The sequence below is a fragment of the Pygocentrus nattereri genome, chromosome 3 (genome assembly GCF_015220715.1).
Source record: "Pygocentrus nattereri isolate fPygNat1 chromosome 3, fPygNat1.pri, whole genome shotgun sequence".
NCBI lineage: Eukaryota > Metazoa > Chordata > Actinopteri > Characiformes > Serrasalmidae > Pygocentrus > Pygocentrus nattereri.
In genome coordinates, this window is record NC_051213.1 from 35,570,425 (window position 1) to 35,589,284 (window position 18,860).

Below are 18,860 nucleotides of genomic sequence, written 5' to 3' on the forward strand. Positions count from 1 at the left end.
CAGGGAAACCACCAAACTAAGCTGAAAGCTGTTCCTCCAGGACCAGAGTCGATTACTCTTTCTTCTTTATTGCATTTTTTTTTACCGTTTTTGAGTTCCTTGCGTCCTTTATGAGGTTCTCAGCTATTTTGACATCTTCCAGGATGGTGTCTTTCTCAGAGTTCTTCAGAGAGTTGAGGTGGTCCTGGACTTTCACACATATTCGGTCAATCATCTGGAAAGGGAGAGGCGTGATTACACATTCAGCTGGACCCACTCTCCCTGAGCAGGCTTCTTAACGAGAAGAAACCACTTCAGAATCACATTTCCCATCCGCTCAGGGATCATAAGCCAGCATAAATTGTGCAGCTGGACTTCAAAGAGGAACGGAAAAAAATACTTATTAAACTAAGAAATCTTGACTTCAAGCTCCAGCAGTGTCACGAGGGGTTTATTCCTCCAATTATTCATTAGCATTTGTAATTGCCCATTAGCCACCAAGTGCATCATCAATCCGTTTACATCTCTGTTTTAGACATGCTAATACAACTATTCATGTAAAACAAGCAGTTATTAGCTGCAGATAAGACTGTAGATACAGCCCAGAACAGAAGAAGACTCCAGTTATTTCTAAATCTGACCAAGGCAAGCAGGAGGGACTTGTCTGTGTATTATATAGTATCTGTGGTTGATATACTGGCTGTAACTAAAAATCTGCCAGATGAAAAAACAACTTTAGCCTTGTAAAAAGTCATATGTGCCTCAGTATTTGGCACCATTTCTGCCAGAAAAACAATACTGGCATAGGTTTATCTATGTACTGTTCAGTTTTGTTTTTACTATTACACAATTAAAATAGTTTAGATTTAATTTGGTGGTTATGGCTCTTATTAATAAGTGAAAGGATATTTCAGAATAATAACACACTGTTAACATTATATTCTAACATATTTATGTATTGTGATACATGCCAAAAGCATCAGAAATTTGAATGATATTGTGATATAAATGGTCATTTTGCCCCTATATATCACTGAAATGGATCTGAAATGATGCTGTCAATATGTGACTGAAGTATAGACGTTCAGCTTTAACTCAAGGGAATTAACAAAACTACTGCATTAACTGTAGGAATTAGTCATTTTGCAAACAGTCCCTTCATTTTCACAGAGGGAAAAAGACAAAAATCACTGTTCAAATACTTGTGCACCCAACTGCGGGTCTGTTTGTTACTTATTATGATATCGCCCCTTGCAATTCTGATATTGCAGAAGGCTGCAAAATGGAAATAATGTCTATAAACAATCATTAAATTTTCAACTGACACACTCTGACAATACAGATGTGGATGCATGATACAACAAACATAAACCACTGTGATCAAACATAATGTAGGCCAGGCTTTAACTATAATCACAATTCCCTACGTTTTAAAAAGTGACTTCATTTAATAAATGTCTATGTCATGCAAGTCTAGTATGAAAAGGAACAGATAAATGTTCTCACTTGCTGTGTGGTGGTGGTGACGATGCCCTGCTGAAGCCGGTACGCCTGCTCCTGCACGTACTTGCGGGTTTCGTGGTTCCTAAACAGGTAGTTCTCCATCTGGAAGGAAAAAAGAGAAACTCAGCAGGCTCATCTCTCAGCCTACTGAAGTGTGCAAAAGTTTGGGTACCCCATCCAAATTTGAGCACTGCAGCAAAACTCCAGCAGCACTGCTGTGTTTGATCCACTTGCACCAGCACAACACACACAACTCACCACTGCACTGCAGTGCTGAGAATTATCCACCAATCAAATAATACCTGCTCTGTGAGGGTCCATGGGGTCCTGACCACTGAAGAAAAGGGTAAAAGGAGGCTAACAAAGTATGCAGAGAAACAGATGGACTACTGTCTGTTAATGTAGAACTATCAAGTGTACCTAAGTGGTAAGTGAAGCTGATAAAATGGACAGAGTGAAGAGATTAGGTAGGTGTACCTAATAAAGAGCTCACTGAGTGTCTGTTTCATTAAACAACAATCTGTAGACATGTTGAATACATATTTCCCCCACCATATATACCACACTATTTTATTGTTAATCTTACTGTGATGTACATTTTTGGCCATACCACCCACTACTGGGTGAATGTACATACATAATGTGATTACAGTACACATAATTAAGTTAATAAGTTCACTAATACATTTAGCAGTAAACGTAGGGTCTGTATGAGCTTTTACTAGGTTGCCAACATTTTCTCACTCAACACAAACATTTAACCTGTGAACTGGTTAAAGTGATTATATCTTAAACGGCCCAGATTTACACGCGTTCTCACCCTCAGCAAGGCGTCCTCAGTTTTCTCCGGACTGGCTTTCAGCGCTTGTGACGCATCTATTATGGGGATGGGCATGAAGCGGATGGTGAAGTTCCTGAAGGAAGAAAATGAGAATTAACACACACACACACACACACACACAGGGATGTGAATATTTAAACAGTCACAGCCTACTCCTCATTTCATCCAGCCAAAACATCCAATTAAGGTGTAACCAAGGAGAAAATAGGTGAGAATTAAAGGTCTGAACAGACAAATGACTAAAGAAAACACACCTGCGCTCATGTGGCTCTGCTTCGCTATTAGAGAGGGATTTTGTGATTAGCTTTTTGAGGAGGATACAAAAATCCAAACGTAAAAAAAAATCCTAAAAGGAACAATAAGGCCTGTTAAACAACAATATGCACTTGATGAAGGATTTATATACACATGGCTGGTTCCAACCCACATGGAGAGGCTGTCTGGATAAGCCAAACACTTTGTGTAAAAATGTCTTTGAAGGGGAGCTGATCAGTCATTCAGTGCCAAACAGCCCAGAGAACAAAAGCACATCAGCAGTGGCAGTGACAACAGATCAGCCTCTGAAAAGGCTAATTGATTGAGACTTGACATCATTACTGAGGTTACTGATCCTGTTGAAATGGCGGAATGGACCCTCAGACAGGCACAGACCATCAATATTCATGAGCCAGGAGTTGAGGGGAGAGAGCGAGATTTGAGCTCATTCATATACAGGCACACCAACGAAACATCACCAGAAGGTACAATTCACCCTAATCACATTTTTGGATGTGTAGACTTGTTAGTATCATTCTACTGTATGATGTAAATGTATTTAAATAGTTAATGACTTTTTCTCATTTGTCATTCTATTTTCTCTTACCCTAGAGACTGAGACATGAGCTAAGACATGCATGTTGTCCATATTTAGTTTTTTTTTAGTACTGGTGTTGCAAGGCTAATATCCCTGAAAGATTCTGATTCTCATTACGAATAACTTCAATACACCAGGTAACGATTCTGCATATGTCAATGTTTTTCTTCCAAATCTCTCCTCAGTGGTAGCACAGTATTAATTGTAGTTACCATCCAATACCTTGTTTGACTCAATAAAGGCTTCATTAAGATAAATTAAATGTTCTATTGAGCGTCCTTGGAATTAAACATTGTTCTTTAAACTAGCTCGCAAGATACCAACTACTTTTTATTACTACTGTTTATGCTTATTGGTTTATGTTTATTTGCATTTATTCTAATAATATATGATTTTTTACAAGCATACTTATTAGCAAGATAAATGGCTTTAAATAATGTACTTAGGTTTTTTGGCACAGTACTGTATTTACAGAAAAGATTTGTGTGACTACTGACTTCTATCGTTTATTAGCAACTTTAGCCTTGTAGCTCCAGTTCTATTCTAAAGAAGCACCATTTGGATGGCAAACATATATTGAGTAATCAGCCACATCTGGAGTCAGTGGAAAATTGTGTAATTTTGAATTATCATCAAATAATTCCTTTAAATGAAAGTATGCTTTTTATTTTTATTTATTTATTTATTTATTTTTTAATGAAGCTCAAGCTACCTGATGGGACAAAGTGTCAGTCATAATAAGAAGAGAGGATCAGGGCACCGGGTCTCATCGGCCCCCCTTCCAAAATGTTGAACGGTGGCCTTGAGGGTCTAGGCCTGGCACAATGATCTACACACACTCTCTCTGTGTGTAACACTCTCAGTGGTGATGATGGGGGAGGGGCAGGCTTTCACCAGCGCTTTGATCCCAGTCACAGTGAATCTGGGGGAAATTATGCACAATTACATAGGCAAACAGTGCAGAGGGGGAGGCTGTTTTAGAGCGGAGAGCGAGGATTCTAGCTGTCCATCAAAGGTCTGAGAGTGATTGTGGATTATTTGTGTGTGTGTGTGTGTGTGTGTGTGTGTGTGTGTGTGTGTGTGTGTGTGTGTGTGTCTTGGGGTAAAGTGTATCTAAAAAACACAAAAACCTCATTCCTCTGTTGGCTCCCACCTTCACTGAACAACTGTTTAGGTCAAGGTCAGGTCAGTCGGACACACACAGCCACAGCACCACAGCACACACACAACAGGCTATTAGACCTACGTTCACTGATTTAACCTGACACTGCTGAGTTATCTACGAAGCCAGGCTAGAGTCCTCATACTAGGACAATGTAAGGGGCCTGATGTACGAGGGTCTCCTGATGTGCAATGGAAAATGATGACATCTGCCAAATTATGATTCATATAAACATCACACAATGCACTGGACCACTTTCATACTACAGTGCAGTGTAGGAGGGGTCTTCAGGTAAAAAAAAACAAACAAAAAAAAAAAACCACACACACACTTTCCCCCTCATCCCAAATGTAGTCAATCAGCGAAGATATAATTGCAGTCCAAAGTATTGTTTCTGACAAAGTATGATACACATTCCTCTATAACAATAGACAAAAACCAGACAGAATCCAGCTGTTCAAGTGGCTGCTACTACTGTTTTTAGCTATGTGACATTTTTCTCCATACTGTCATTAAGCCCAGTTTCTCAAATTTAACATGGAATTTAATGTTTATTAATATTTTAAACAGCTGCAAAGCTATTTAGGTTTAAACATGTGTCATAAACATTAGTCTTAATGGGGCTGGTTTGGTCTTCTAGGGTAAAACACTCAAAGTGGCGTGAGGCAAGTGTCCGACCATTTAGACATGCAGTTCATGCTAATTAGTGGGTGTGAGCTTCCATTACTCGCTAGTGACATTAGTCTCATAGCTACATTAGCTCATAGCTCCAAAGCTACCCAAACAAACGTCTTATACCAAACATGTCTCAGCTTATACTATTCCTTTAAATCTCGAATTCAGGAGGGTCTCAGAGGAAGAAGCACAAGATGATCCCTCTTTCTGCCAGAGGAAATCCCACCCCCATCCCCCTTTTCTTCCCTCTCTGTCTTTTCTCTGTTCTCTCCACTCCTGCGTTTGCCACCGTGGGCGAGCTTGCTAGCCGCTGCCAAATTGTGTCTCAGAGGAGCGCTGTTTGGCGGGAAGCGGGCAGCCAATACCAGCGCTCCGGTGGTCATTATGCAAATGTTATTCAAATGAGGTTGATGCAAGGAGAGAGATGCCAGCCCATAACATGAAGCCATCGCATGCTTACACCCAGATATAGTATTAAATAACTTACACGCATTCCTTTGAAAGCACTCCAAACTCTGTTTACCTCTCTCTCTCTCTCTCTCTCTCTCTCTCTCTCTCTCTTTCTCTCTCTCACATCAGTGTAGAAAGAAATGGAGACATGAAAGGGCTAGACGAAAGGTCTGGATTCCCAGAGGAGAGGAGGTGCAGCACAGGCCTTCATTATTTTATTGCCTCTCTATCTGTCTCTCTCTTTCTCTGTCTCTCTCCCTCTCTCTGTCTCTCCCTCTCTCTGTCTCTCTCTCTCTCCCTCTCCCTCTCCAAACTAGGCTCTGTCAGTATCAGCTGGCAGATAAAACGGCTTGATAGTATGGCGCCACATATTCATCAGATTTAGATTAGAGCTGATTCACTCATTTCTTAATAATGTTCCCATTCAAGGCTCTTTTTAAAGTTATTTTCAGCTACCGCAGCGTTGTGAATCACTGTACATCGAGTCTGAAGCATCAACACAGTTCTGATACAGCAATATCAGGAAAATGCCTGCAGATTATGTTCACGGGACAACTATGGGTAAATGAACAGCCACAAAATAGCAAAGCATTAGCATAGTGAAATGTAGTGTTGCTATATTAAAGCAGGAGGGCTACAATAATGGTGGAGTTGGAATTTAGTCCACTCATGTGGCTACAACAATGCAAAAAATCTCCATCTAGGAAATCTGAGCAGCTAAGACAAATATGGTTAATCACAATTAACTGCACTTACAAATGCGATAAATCATGATAAATATTTCAAATGTTTGACAGGCCAAGTAACCGTTGTTAGGACAGGTGATTTTGAGAATGAGTATATGGGTGGTCATTTGGAATCAAGGAGTACAGGAAGGCTGTAGCATGCTGTTTTGGTCAGCACTACTAAAACTACTGGGGTTTTGTTTAATTTTTGACCATATTAAATAAAACCAGCCAATATTATGAGCTGATGGAATTTGTAGTTCCTTAACAACAATATCAGTGACATCATTTTCTTCTTGGTTCAACTGGCTGAGCTCTAACACAAACACCTTAATATTGGATGTGATGCCCATACAAGAACCTTCACATGCGCACGTGCACACACACACACACACACACACACACACACACACACACACACACACACACACACACACACACACACACACACACACACACACACACATTAATAGTCATACATACTTCTCCAGTGCTGCTGCTACATCCTGAAGACCTTGTGGGCTAACATTGTTTCTGTCCCAGATGACCGTCCTGGAGAATCAAACAGACATTCAGCCAGAAAAGAGCAGATGAATCAAACACTACAGATCAATAAAACTACTGCCTCTCTTTCTCTCTCACTTACACACACACACACAGACACACACAGACACACACAGACATAAACACAGCCAGAAAGCAAGTGCTGAAGGCCACAATAAACACCTCAGTCCAACACTGATCTGTACACTTCACTGAAATGTTTCTCAATTAACATTTTGATTTTCTTTATCCTTAAGGGGGCCTGTATTCTACATGTTTTGTATTTTAGTTTTCTGTTTTTCAAAACAGGCTGTTTTAGTTTAGTTACCATATATGGACTGTATGGACTGGGAGAACACAGTACATTTTGGAACAATGTTTACATACTACATTGAACTCTCATTTATTATCATGGGCCCTGTAATGAACTTATTTCACATTATTTCACATTTTATTTTTCAGTTTTCAAACTAATCTCTTCCCTAAAATGCATTCATCAAGAGTACTGAACTCTGACACAGCAACCCCACACCAGTATGTTCTTCTCACAGAGGACCCTGAACTATATCGTTTTAGTGCTTCTGATCTCTCACCTCAGCTTGCTGTTGATCTGTAGGGCTTTGGCCAGCATCTTGGCCCCCATATCTCCCATACCGTTACCACTAATGTCCACTCGGGTCAGAGAGCTGTTACTGCCCAGAGCGTTCAGGACGATGGTCAGATCACCCTTCAGCTTGGAATCCGCCAAAGAGAGAGAAGTCAGTGGCTGAAGGAAGAAGAGAAAACAGCTGTGTCTCAATACCCAGTGAGATTTCTACATCGGCAACATTCAGACTAGGCAAGCCACTCAATTCTTCAATGTTCAGTAAACATGCTGACTGAAGTATCAAGGCGGGTCTCTGAGCTAGCTGACTCTTTCCTCTCAGGTTGGAGCCATACTTGTAATGTACATGTATGCAACTACATTTTATTTCAGTAATGTTTAAAGCATTTCTAGTTGTCCATTCAAATTCACATAGTGTAAAAAGCAACTGATGTACACAGATGATGTAAAAAATAAAAACAGAAAGAAACTGGCAACACAGCGTCAATATGTGGATATCCAACTACCAGCTTGAATGAATGAATGGCAAGTTTGACGGTGGCAGTGCCGCAAGCAGTGAAACACAAAGCCTTTTTAACCACCATATGGTCATTTACTTTTTTTGTTGTAAAATTATGAAAACAACAATTTGCATTTCTTTATCAGCAGGCTTGTAAATTCTGCTTTTATCTTTAAACTTAAAGACATGATTTGTTACTATTAGAACAAAAGCAAACCCTTTGAAACAGCTGAGAAGTTGGTTATTCTTGCTGACAAATCCTATATTTAAAAGGAGAGACATTTTTACATAATATATATATATATATATATATATATATATATATATATATATATATATATATATATATATATATATACATACATACATACAATTCCAAACAGCTAGCCTTAGTGCCTTAGCAGTACCTTAGCTATCTAGAGCCAGGTTGCTATAATCCTGTTGCCAAACATTACAAGCTAGGTAAGCTGTTTTATAGCACTCAACCTCTCAAGAAGAGCACACCTAGCCACCTCATGTTAAATAATGCACTCAATCTCTTAAAGCAAGGGTCTCAAACTCAAATTACAGGAGGGCCACTAGCCAGCTGGTCTCATAAGATGTGTCCCATATGTAACATACACACCCATTTAAGTGCATCCAAGTCAATGCTTATTGCTACTATTACTACTATAATTATTGTATAACTATTATCACTCTTTTTAATATTAAAAAACACAAAGTGAATATTTTAATGTTCAATTAAAGCAAGTTAACTAATTACATAACAGTATAACATATGTATGTAAGTATAACAATTACATAACAGTAGATTATAAGGGACTCTTATTGCAATATTTGTGTTTCTGTGAGTGAAGTGGTTAATTCTGTGTTCTCTGTGGATTTGTCTGATGCTTTCACTCTATAGATTGTAGAATGTAGATTTAATCACCTACCAGTCTAAATGAGCGTACTAGGTATGTCAATTAACTAAACTTAACAGCTAAATTAAAGGCGTGTGTGCTCAGTGTACAGCGTTCATGCTGAGTCAGATTTTCTTTTGAATCGTTCATTTTTTGCGTTTTTTAGTTTGAAAATGCCTGTGGTCCTTTATGCTATGCGCAAATTTCATGAAGAATGGACCAACAGAAACAGCCTAAAATGACGTGGAAAAAAGTCTGGTTCCATTGACTTGCGTTAAAAAGTAAAGTAGTTTTTTTCCCTTCTTCAGTAAAGTTACCATTTTGGAGATACAAGGTTTTCTTCTGCCAACAGAAATACACACACACACACACGCGCACACACACACAGTGTGTGTGTGTGTGTGTGTGTGTGTGTGTGTGTGTGTGTGTGTGTGTGTATATATATATATATATATATATATATATATATATATACACACACACACACACACACACACACACACACACACACACACACACACACACACACACACACACACACAGAGGCCACTTTATTAGGTACACCCTGCTAGTAAAAGGTATATATATATATATATATATATATATATATTAGTTATATAAGAATGAAAAATTTAAATGGTCAGTCATGACTGTGGTAGCTGATCTTACACTCACAGCTACAGGAACCAACCCGGCAGGCTGGACAGTTTATTAGCTGCCCAGTTATTATTCATATTGAAAAGAAAATATCTTTTTGAAACTGCCATCATTCCAACCCTGCATGATACTGATTAATCTGCCTCTTAGGAGCATTCACATGCTTCTCCATAGCACTGCGCTTATCAAAGAAACTCAGCACTTCACAATAAAAGTCTTAATCTAATCTAACGGACCAACAGCAGGGGTCCACAACAAACCAGCAGAAACACTTTAACCTATTAAAAGGTTTTACCATTCATCTCCTGTTTAGCCTTTAATAACTGCAACCTGCTCCTTGGATCACATGGCTCAAAACCTCTCTCTCTCTCACTCTCTCACTCTCTCACACTCTCTCTCACTCTCACTCTCTCACTCTCACTCTCTCACTCTCACTCTCTCACTCTCACTCTCTCTCTCACTCTCACTCTCTCTGATGGGATTATTTTTGTCAAGCATTTCACATTACAGGGCTTTTCTGGATATCAAAAATCGACTGCTGCTTCACAGTCAGAAGAATGCAGAAGTCAATCAGTTAAAGGGCGTAGAGATTATTTTGGTGGAGAGAGAGTGAAAGAGGGAGAGGCGGTACCATCTATGCACTTAAATCATGAGGATTCAGCAGATTTGGAGAAGTCTGTTAAAGCAGGAGGAAATACAAGGGTTGACCCGAGGATTAGCCTGTCTCAAAGAAGCAAAAAATTCCACCACCAGCCGGCCAGAACAGTTTAACTGCAAAGAAGATCAAAGAGGCCGAGAGTAACTTCCACTTACACGGCCTTCAGATACACTGACGAAGTCATTTCTGGCTTTGTTAAATCAGGGTCACCAGGACTGTCAGGATTATAAAGCCTGAAAAGTCTAGATTTACTTCTGTCATTTTGCTATTTAAACATAATATACATGATGAATTACAGAGTGAACTACATTAGAATCACATTTTATATTTAGTCTGTACTTACAACTTTTTTCCATAAAAACATGGAAGACATGTAAGTATGTGGAGTATGTTGCATGTTTAGAATATGCTCTTTTCTCATCATAGTTAGCTATGATTGAGAAATAATCAATCTAAAATGACAGGAGCCTAGTTTGATATTATCATGGCCATTCATAAATGTTTGCCTGATAAAAAGGAAAAAAAGTTTTACAGGGAAAAAGTGCAGAGTTTTGAACTGAACAATCCAGTTCACTGGCTTCAAAGAAGAGATAAAGTCCACTAGGCCTGATGGAGTCATGGTGAACTGAAATGCAGACTCTGTATGTGTCTACTACTACTGCAATTGCAACCACCCACAGAGAGAGAAAGAGTGAGAGAGAGAAAATAGAGAGTAAGAGACTGGGCTGAAGGGGGGGGGGGGTGTACAGAACACCCACTCTTTTCTCACAAGGAGACTCAGACAGAAACCCATACTTTAGGACAAAGGAACAGCACACCATATTTCCAGATATTTTCATAACAACTAACACACATCTTGAAATCTTCTTCTTCTTCTTCTTTCGGCTGTTCCCTTTAGGGGTCGCCACAGCGGATCATCTGCCTCCATCTTGCCCTATCCACTGCCTCCTCTACTTTCACACCAACCATCTCCATGTCCACCTTCACTACATCCATAAACCTCCTCTGAGGTCTACCTCTTCTCCTTCTACCCGGCAGCTCCATCTCCAACATTCTTTACCCAATATATCCACTATTCCTCCTCAACACATGTCCAAACCATCTCAACCTGGCCTCTCTGGCTTTATCTCCAAACTGCTCCACCTTCACTGTCCCTCTGATCTGCTCATTTCTAATCTTGTCCAGCCTTGTCACTCCCAATGAAAATCTCAGCATCTTCATCTCCGCCACCTCCAGCTCAGCCTCCTGTCTTTTAGACAGAGCCACAGTCTTCAAACCATACATCATAGCAGGACGCACTACTGTCCTGTAAACCTTCCCTTTCACTCTTGCTGCTATCCTTCTGTCACACATCAGCCCTGACACCCGTCTCCACCCACTCCATCCTGCCTGCACCCTCTTCTTCACCTCTTTTCTACACTGTCCATTGCTCTGGATGGTTGACCCAAGATATTTGAAGTCATCCACCTTTACGACCTCTACTCCTTGCATCTTCACACATCTTGAAATACTATGCATTTTTCACCAGATATGAAATTAAATCAGTGGATGCAGGCCACGTCCTAAAATACATTCATGACAAAGACATGTATGAAATGTGTACCAGCCCTGAAAGTATTTATTTATTTAAATATATATATATATATATATATATATATATATATATATATATATATATATATATATATATATATATATATATATATATATATATATATATAGGATTTACCACTATTAAAAACCCTGACAATGTGGTTCACTGGTGGTTTTGGATAGTAAATAAAATGGCTATATTTATGTTGTAGATATCATGACCTCTGGTTCACATCACCACCACTGTAAAGAAATATGAATCAGCGCATTTCTCTACAATGGACCACTTCACATCAAATCACTCTGAATAACAATTAATCTCCACCACTGAATTATGCAGAATTGTTGAAAAATGGGAGGAACTCCCATTTCATGTATTGAGTTATTAATATATAATAATATTCTGACTAAATCAGCTATTATTAAAATTTCTTGTTATAGGCCACTTGTGATGTACCATTATAAATGAACCGTCTCTCGTTGTTCAGAGAGTCTGACTCTGTCTGAGCTGCTCTGTGACAGTTAAGCTCACAGTGGAGATATTGGCCCGGCTTTTGCTTTAAGAAATGCATTCACCCATCTATCTTTATCTCTCTCGCTCTTGCCTGCCAGCTGATTTCTCTGCTCTAATCTACGCGTTGGAACTGCGCCTCACAACATAATAAGACAAGCTAAATTCTGTGGCTGGACCTTCTGCACTGGGACCGTGCAGTGGACACACAGACGGCCAGGGATCAGGGGTAAGAGCACCTGCCCTGTCTGCAGGTTTATAACCACGTGCATTTTATACACATTATAGTCGTGTGATTTTTGACAACAAGAAGCAAAATGACTGTAACCTCAGTAAGTTATCCATTGCATAACTTACTGAGTTACAGCAATAAAGCTGGGAGGCAGGAGCAGTGCTGGACTGCTAGTGCTAGCATGTTTTTGAGAATAAGTGAGAATAAATGAGAGTGTGCAGTCTAGCTAGCTGTTGAGAGCTGCAGGAAAAGTATGCAGACTGCACTGGGTGATAAAGCTGATATGGCTTAGAGTGTTTAGTGTATGTTCTGGTCTACAGTGGTTTTTAACAGCTTTTAAAAAATTCATCACTCCCCCGTTCACTGATAAGAGCTGACCACAAAGCTGCTGTTATTGTTTTTTTTAACGTGATGGTTAAAAAGATGCTGCTCTCTTTTAGTGCTCACCGCTGCTCAAATAGAGCCTGCAATCTGTGTCAGGGTTGCCAGATTGGGCAGGATCCCTGGTTTACTTTTTTAATTATTTAATTATTTATTTTAATGCAATGTACTATAAAAATATTGATATATCAGTGATGTTTTCCTTTACCTTTTAGTACTAGGTTGAATTATTGAACAACAAATTAAACAACAGTAATAATAGAATTAATAATATTTAAAAATAGTAATAAGAAGAGCGACAGAAATAATTATACTGTTCTACCCAGTGAAAGTGAAACATATACTGAGCTTTTTTAAATAGTCAACATGTGAAAATGAAAACACTGCATAGTTACAGGCCTCATATTTTCATTATGCTCAATATAATTATACAGTAATTTCAGTATTTGAAAACACAGTCTCATCATGTTTCATTAAAAAAAAAAAACACTGAAGAAGCAACTAATAGCAGCACTACAGATTAACATCATTTACAGAGAACAACGTGACATCAAACACACACACAAGCATAAGATCAGTGTCCCGTCCTTATTCATCCATCAGCTACAAGCAGAGAGATCTGCTATAATGGGAGACAAAGAAATCACTCCAGCAGACCAACACCTCTCTCTCTCTCTCACACACACACACACACACACACACACACACACACACACACAGACCTCCCAGTCCCTCCTGAACTTTCTGATAAAGAGCTGCAGTGCTCCTATCACAAGTGGTTCCACAATCAGCTCATCTGTCTTCTTTCTACAGGATTGCGAAGCCACACACACACACACCCACACACCCACACACCCACACACACACACACACACACACACACACACACACACACACACACACACACACACAGATTAAACCCCCTCACAGATTGAATCTGGGGTGAGAAAGAGTGTGAGCTGAAGATTACTTATGTGGAAGACTAAAAATCATAAAGCTGAAAGAAAGTTTTAGATCGTAAAACTAAACTTTACTTACTAAAAATCATTTTTCCAAATCAAGTTGGTAAGTACAGGACTAAAGAGTTCAAGGGCTGGGTGAAGTATGGAATATTTGCAATATATTTACAATTATTTGCTGGAGTTACAAACTTGGGCAACACTGAATACTGCAGTTATCACACATTTTATGCATGAGTTTCCTGAAGACTGCAGCAGTCCCACAATTTCTCTTTGTCTCACAAGTATGAGTTCTTAAGTCTCATGAGCAAAACGGAACAAGCAATAATGTAATGCATGTAAAGCGGTCCAAACCCTAACCTTAACCTCAACCCAAAACCTAATCCTAACCTTAACCTCAACCCAAAACCTAATCCTAACCTTAACCTCAACCCAAAACCTAATCCTAACCTTAACCTTAACCTCAACCCAAAACCTAATCCTAACCCTAACCTTAACCTCAACCCAAAACCTAATCCTAAACCAAAACCTAATCCTAAACCCTGGTCCTAATCCTAACCCTAACCTTAACCTCAATCCAAAAAAAATCCTAACAGTCATATGTTTTTTGACACTGGGAGTCTATTGTGTGTTTGTTTAATCTAAAAAGGACCACTCAAAATAAAGTGTCACCATAGACTTTTTTTTGCTGTTTTTCATTATTTTAAATCGACTTGGAAACAATTTGCTGACTTGGATGTCTCGTTACATTTAACACAGTCTGTTTATTCTAATTTATGGTTCTTTAAACAAACTGACCACCTTTTTAGGTACTTGTATCTACACTCACTGTCCATTTTATCAGGTCCCATAATAATAGTCCATCCATCCATCCATCCATCCATCATCATAGAATATGATGATCATAGAATAAAATAAAATGGAAGAAATAGCCATTCATCTAAAAAGGTGAAGTCTGTCCACGCACTTTCACTGCTCTACATCAAATTCAAACATATAGGGACTCATTGAATCTCAGTACTACTGCAGACATCGCTCACCGATTCTTCCTCCTGGATCATGTGGACCAGGTTATCCAGGACAGGTGCCAAGTTTCTGCAAAAACACGATGAAACAACACGCTGCTTTCAGAAAACCACAACACACTGCATTTTAAATCAGCCTTCATCAAAGACTCGCGTCAAAGATAGCACAGTAGAAAGAGCAACAGACGCGCGTCCAGCTACAGCAGGCTGAAAAACAAAGAACGTCAACATTCAGAAATACTTAAAAACAAAGGTCAACATGCGCTCAGATATCAGCCACATCAATATTTTATATTGGAGTGCACTCAGAAACAAACATCAAAACCACCTCTCATCTGAACCTTCTCTCCACACGCTCCCCATCTCTCCTTCCCTCCTGTACTCACTTTGATTTGATGTTGTTGAAGTTCTTCCCCAGAGAAAGGTGACGGATGGAGCGGTTCTTGGCCAGCCACACCAGCAGAGTGCTCATGTCGGAGTCCAGACCTGAACAGAAGATGACAGAAAATGGCTGACCCTTGAAATGGCTTAGCATGGACACCAACCTGCTTTTGTTTCCTCTCGCCCCGACTCCCTCGGTCAGCTGCAACACAACAGTCTTGAGGCAGAGTTTTCTAAGATTTCCTTATTATTTATTAAAAGTGAAGAGGCAGTTAGAGACTGTAGTCTACCTACTGACTAAGAACTGTTACCCATTCTCTAGTCCAGTGGCTACCATGCCTTCTCCTGGAGGGTTATCTAAATACTTCTGTTTAGTGACAGGCTTATATTCATTGTCAATTCTTTATTCTTATTGCTCTTGTTGTATTATTCTTGCTATCTAGTGTCATCCAGAGGAAGACGGGTCCCCCTTTTGAGTCTTGATTCATCTGAAAGTTTCTTCCTCTTACTCTTAGATAGCTTTTCTTACCATTCAGCCTGCAGGCTCACTCATTTGGGGATTGGATCCAGTTTTCTCTAAAGCTGCTTTGTGTGACATTATTGTAAAAAGTGCCATTTAAATCGAATCTTAAACTGAATCTTGACATTCATGGTTGGTTTAGGGTAGCTTTTCTGTAGTGTTTAATTCTGCCCACTCATTCAATGCTGCTCCCCCTTCCCTAAGGACTTGACCATTGCTCAAGTCCTTAAACAGTGGTCAGTTTATGTCAACAAAGACGCACCTGACTGTAAAATTGTTGGTAGTGGATGTCTCCTTAAAAACAAAAGCATACAATAATAACCTTATCATAGAGAACCACTTCAACAGGAAGTGTAAGGAGCACTAACAGAACCTTGGCTGCGACTAAAGCAGATCCCTATTTGCATTTTTTGGCATTATTATGTGCATCATTTTGTGTCCTAATTCCACAATGATTTTGTGGACACTACAATCTCCCATAGCGCTTGTAATGTAATGCCACAAGCTAAATGTATACCACAGTGCATTATGAGTTACTAAGCAGTGGACAGAGGAACATTAGCTAATGCTAACAGCGGCTGCTGAGCTCTTGAAAATGAAACAGACTCTCTCGTCTCTCTGGAGAAGCACTGTAAAAAAAGAGTAGCTCTATACAGCTAAAAACAAAGACTCTAACGTGTTTATTGCCAGCAAAATGTTGCAAACATGAACCAAGGATTAAGTGTGGTGTCAAATCGACCTAGTCATTGAGAATGGGGTACAGGGTGGATGACAAATTGCAAATCAACAGATAAGCTACAGTCTGTAATTGTACACCCATATAGACCCACTAGGCAGGTGGAGCTCATGAAGCGGTCACCGAGTGTAAGAAAGTCTTTACTGAGTGCAGATCTAAGATTCTAGAGCAATCAAGAGCTTTTCTGACGATGGCATATGAAAGGATTAATAAAATACATATCAACGGCTTTTCTGCTACCACACTTTTACATTGATAGATGCGATATTCATATTTTTTGCCATATGACTCAAAATATTGCAACAGAAACTGTCAATCAGCAGATTAATTAGAACCAGGCGGCTTATCGAGAGGTTTAAATCTGTGAGTAACAGCTGAAATCTGTGAGCAGAATCCACAGGGGAGAACCCAATCTCTCTCCAGCTTGCAGAGTTTGACATGATGTGCAGAGGAATCCTCTCAAAACAAAGGATGGTGATGATTCACAGCCTAATGGCATCTTCTTATCTTTAACTGCAGTAATGAAACGGTGGATTACAGGCACAATGAGAAAATGCAAATTAGAACAGCTGACTCCTACCACACCGAATGAAATTACAACGTAATGTGACCATCACAAAGAAAGTTAGGTAGGCAGACTGTAACTTGAGAAGCAAATGTAGATGCCAGTCGTTCAGTTAATAGCTAAAGAAACAATTCAGTGAAAAATTTTATTCACAATTTTTCCCCTTACCCCAAATATAATCAGCCAAATCATGGGTGATGTACTTTTGTCCATTTTTAGATCTTGATGCAGATTAAGGGAAAGCATGGGAATGTTTTAATGTGGGTACTGGCAACATTCAGCAAAAGGCTAGGCAGCAAACTGAATCTGCAATGATAGCATTTTAGCCCAAAGTACTCCTTTAAAAGGAACTCCTGCTAAAACACAATTTAACCATCACTACTCCGATCTCTCCGACTTGATGGTTCACACTCGTAATTGATTGGTAATTGATTCAAATCTGTTATGAATGTAAACAAACCGGTGTCCTGAAATGACCCGAATGAGCACATCCTACTCAGTAACACCACATGAATGAATCACGTAAATCATCAGCAAACAAACTAACAGTCAGAACGAGCCTTCACTGCGAAGATGATTAACTCTGAACAGCTCTCAGCTGCTCATTATTAGAGTGAGATCAATGTGAAAAGAGTGAGATGTGTTGCTTTTCCACTGTTTAAATGCTTTAACTTCTTTTTGGCGCTGCTGCCATAGTAACACTGAATGATGGCCAACTCATCTCATCATCTGAACTGCAGCATTTCCCAAACCCTTCTGGTTTTTTCAGCAGTGTTTGTCTTGCTGCTATGAGCCTCTTCTGAAAAAAAATTTGTCTCCATCATGTCACAGCTGTTTTATGCAGCCTTGCTATGTTGACCAGCTACACTGAATTGTTGCTATATCTGCAGTGGAAAACTAAGTAGCTGGAACAGAGTAAAGGCTAGTAGAGTCAAGCCAACCATATGGTGGATTAGCACCAAATGTTACTGCTAGGAAGCCAACACCTTATTACAGCTATATGACTGTTATAACAGTCTTAAAATCTCTACAACTAGAGAGAATACGCACTCAAACGGCAAAAATGTTTCGTCAGATGAAGGGGTCAATAAGCTGAGAGCTAAAGTTAATGAGGTAGCTTCTCTTCTCTGGCTGAAAGGGTAAAAAAAAACTCTGGTGTCCCATTTGTGCTGAAAAGACAGAATTACTATTTTCTTTATGATGTTTAAGATCTGAGGTAAGCTAATCCAAACTTGGTTGTGTTCATTAGCCTGTAGCCCACTTACTAGGCCTATAGCCTGTATTGGTTAAAACCACAGGGATTCACAGTAGTTGCATGAGGTATCTGCGTAATTCATGCTGGGTACTGCAGTGAGAGAACCTCGGTGAATGAAACCATAGAAACAATACAAAACTATGAAATCTGTCATACCAATGAGACTGAGAGATGATACTGTGCTACAAAATGCTTCAATAACATGATAAATAACATATTAAGCTCAAGTCCAGGATGCCCATTTAACTCACCATTGTCGGAGATGTCCAGGCTGGAAATGTTAGGGATCTCTGCGATACAGCCCTCCAGAATCTGTGAGCCTCCAGACCGTAGCTGAAGGAGAAATGGAGGGAAGAAGAAAGAGAGAAATACAAGAACAACGCTAGCCATACTTCTGATATTCTGAAAAGGACAATAGTATGGCATTAGTTAGTATGCATGCATGAAGTCTACCATCTATGTAATGTAGTAAAATGGTGAGAGGTTTATGACATTATGAAATGGACCATGTGCCTATTACGGCTGTCAAATGATTAACTGCATTCTTAGTTAATTGTGATTAATCATATTTGTCTTATATGATTATTTACCCTCAAGAAAGATTTCTTTCCATTTGAAAAGCAGTGCATTTTGTAATAGCTGACATATAAC

General features: G+C 39.4%; 1 protein-coding gene across 7 annotated transcripts in view; it reads right to left on the minus strand.

Annotated features, from left to right (window-relative positions):
- Positions 1-18,860, minus strand: part of LOC108429248 (F-actin-uncapping protein LRRC16A) — a 155,567-nt gene that overhangs the window by 44,803 nt on the left and 91,904 nt on the right. For all 7 annotated transcript variants that reach the window (XM_037536903.1, XM_037536902.1, XM_037536907.1 and 4 more), the window contains 8 exons: positions 18,461-18,542; positions 15,139-15,238; positions 14,768-14,822; positions 7,325-7,497; positions 6,672-6,740; positions 2,303-2,396; positions 1,486-1,584; positions 86-214 (listed from right to left, as the gene is read on the minus strand). In XM_037536903.1, the coding sequence (XP_037392800.1) occupies positions 86-214; positions 1,486-1,584; positions 2,303-2,396; positions 6,672-6,740; positions 7,325-7,497; positions 14,768-14,822; positions 15,139-15,238; positions 18,461-18,542 (801 nt within the window). The remainder of the gene's footprint in view (positions 1-85; positions 215-1,485; positions 1,585-2,302; positions 2,397-6,671; positions 6,741-7,324; positions 7,498-14,767; positions 14,823-15,138; positions 15,239-18,460; positions 18,543-18,860) is intronic.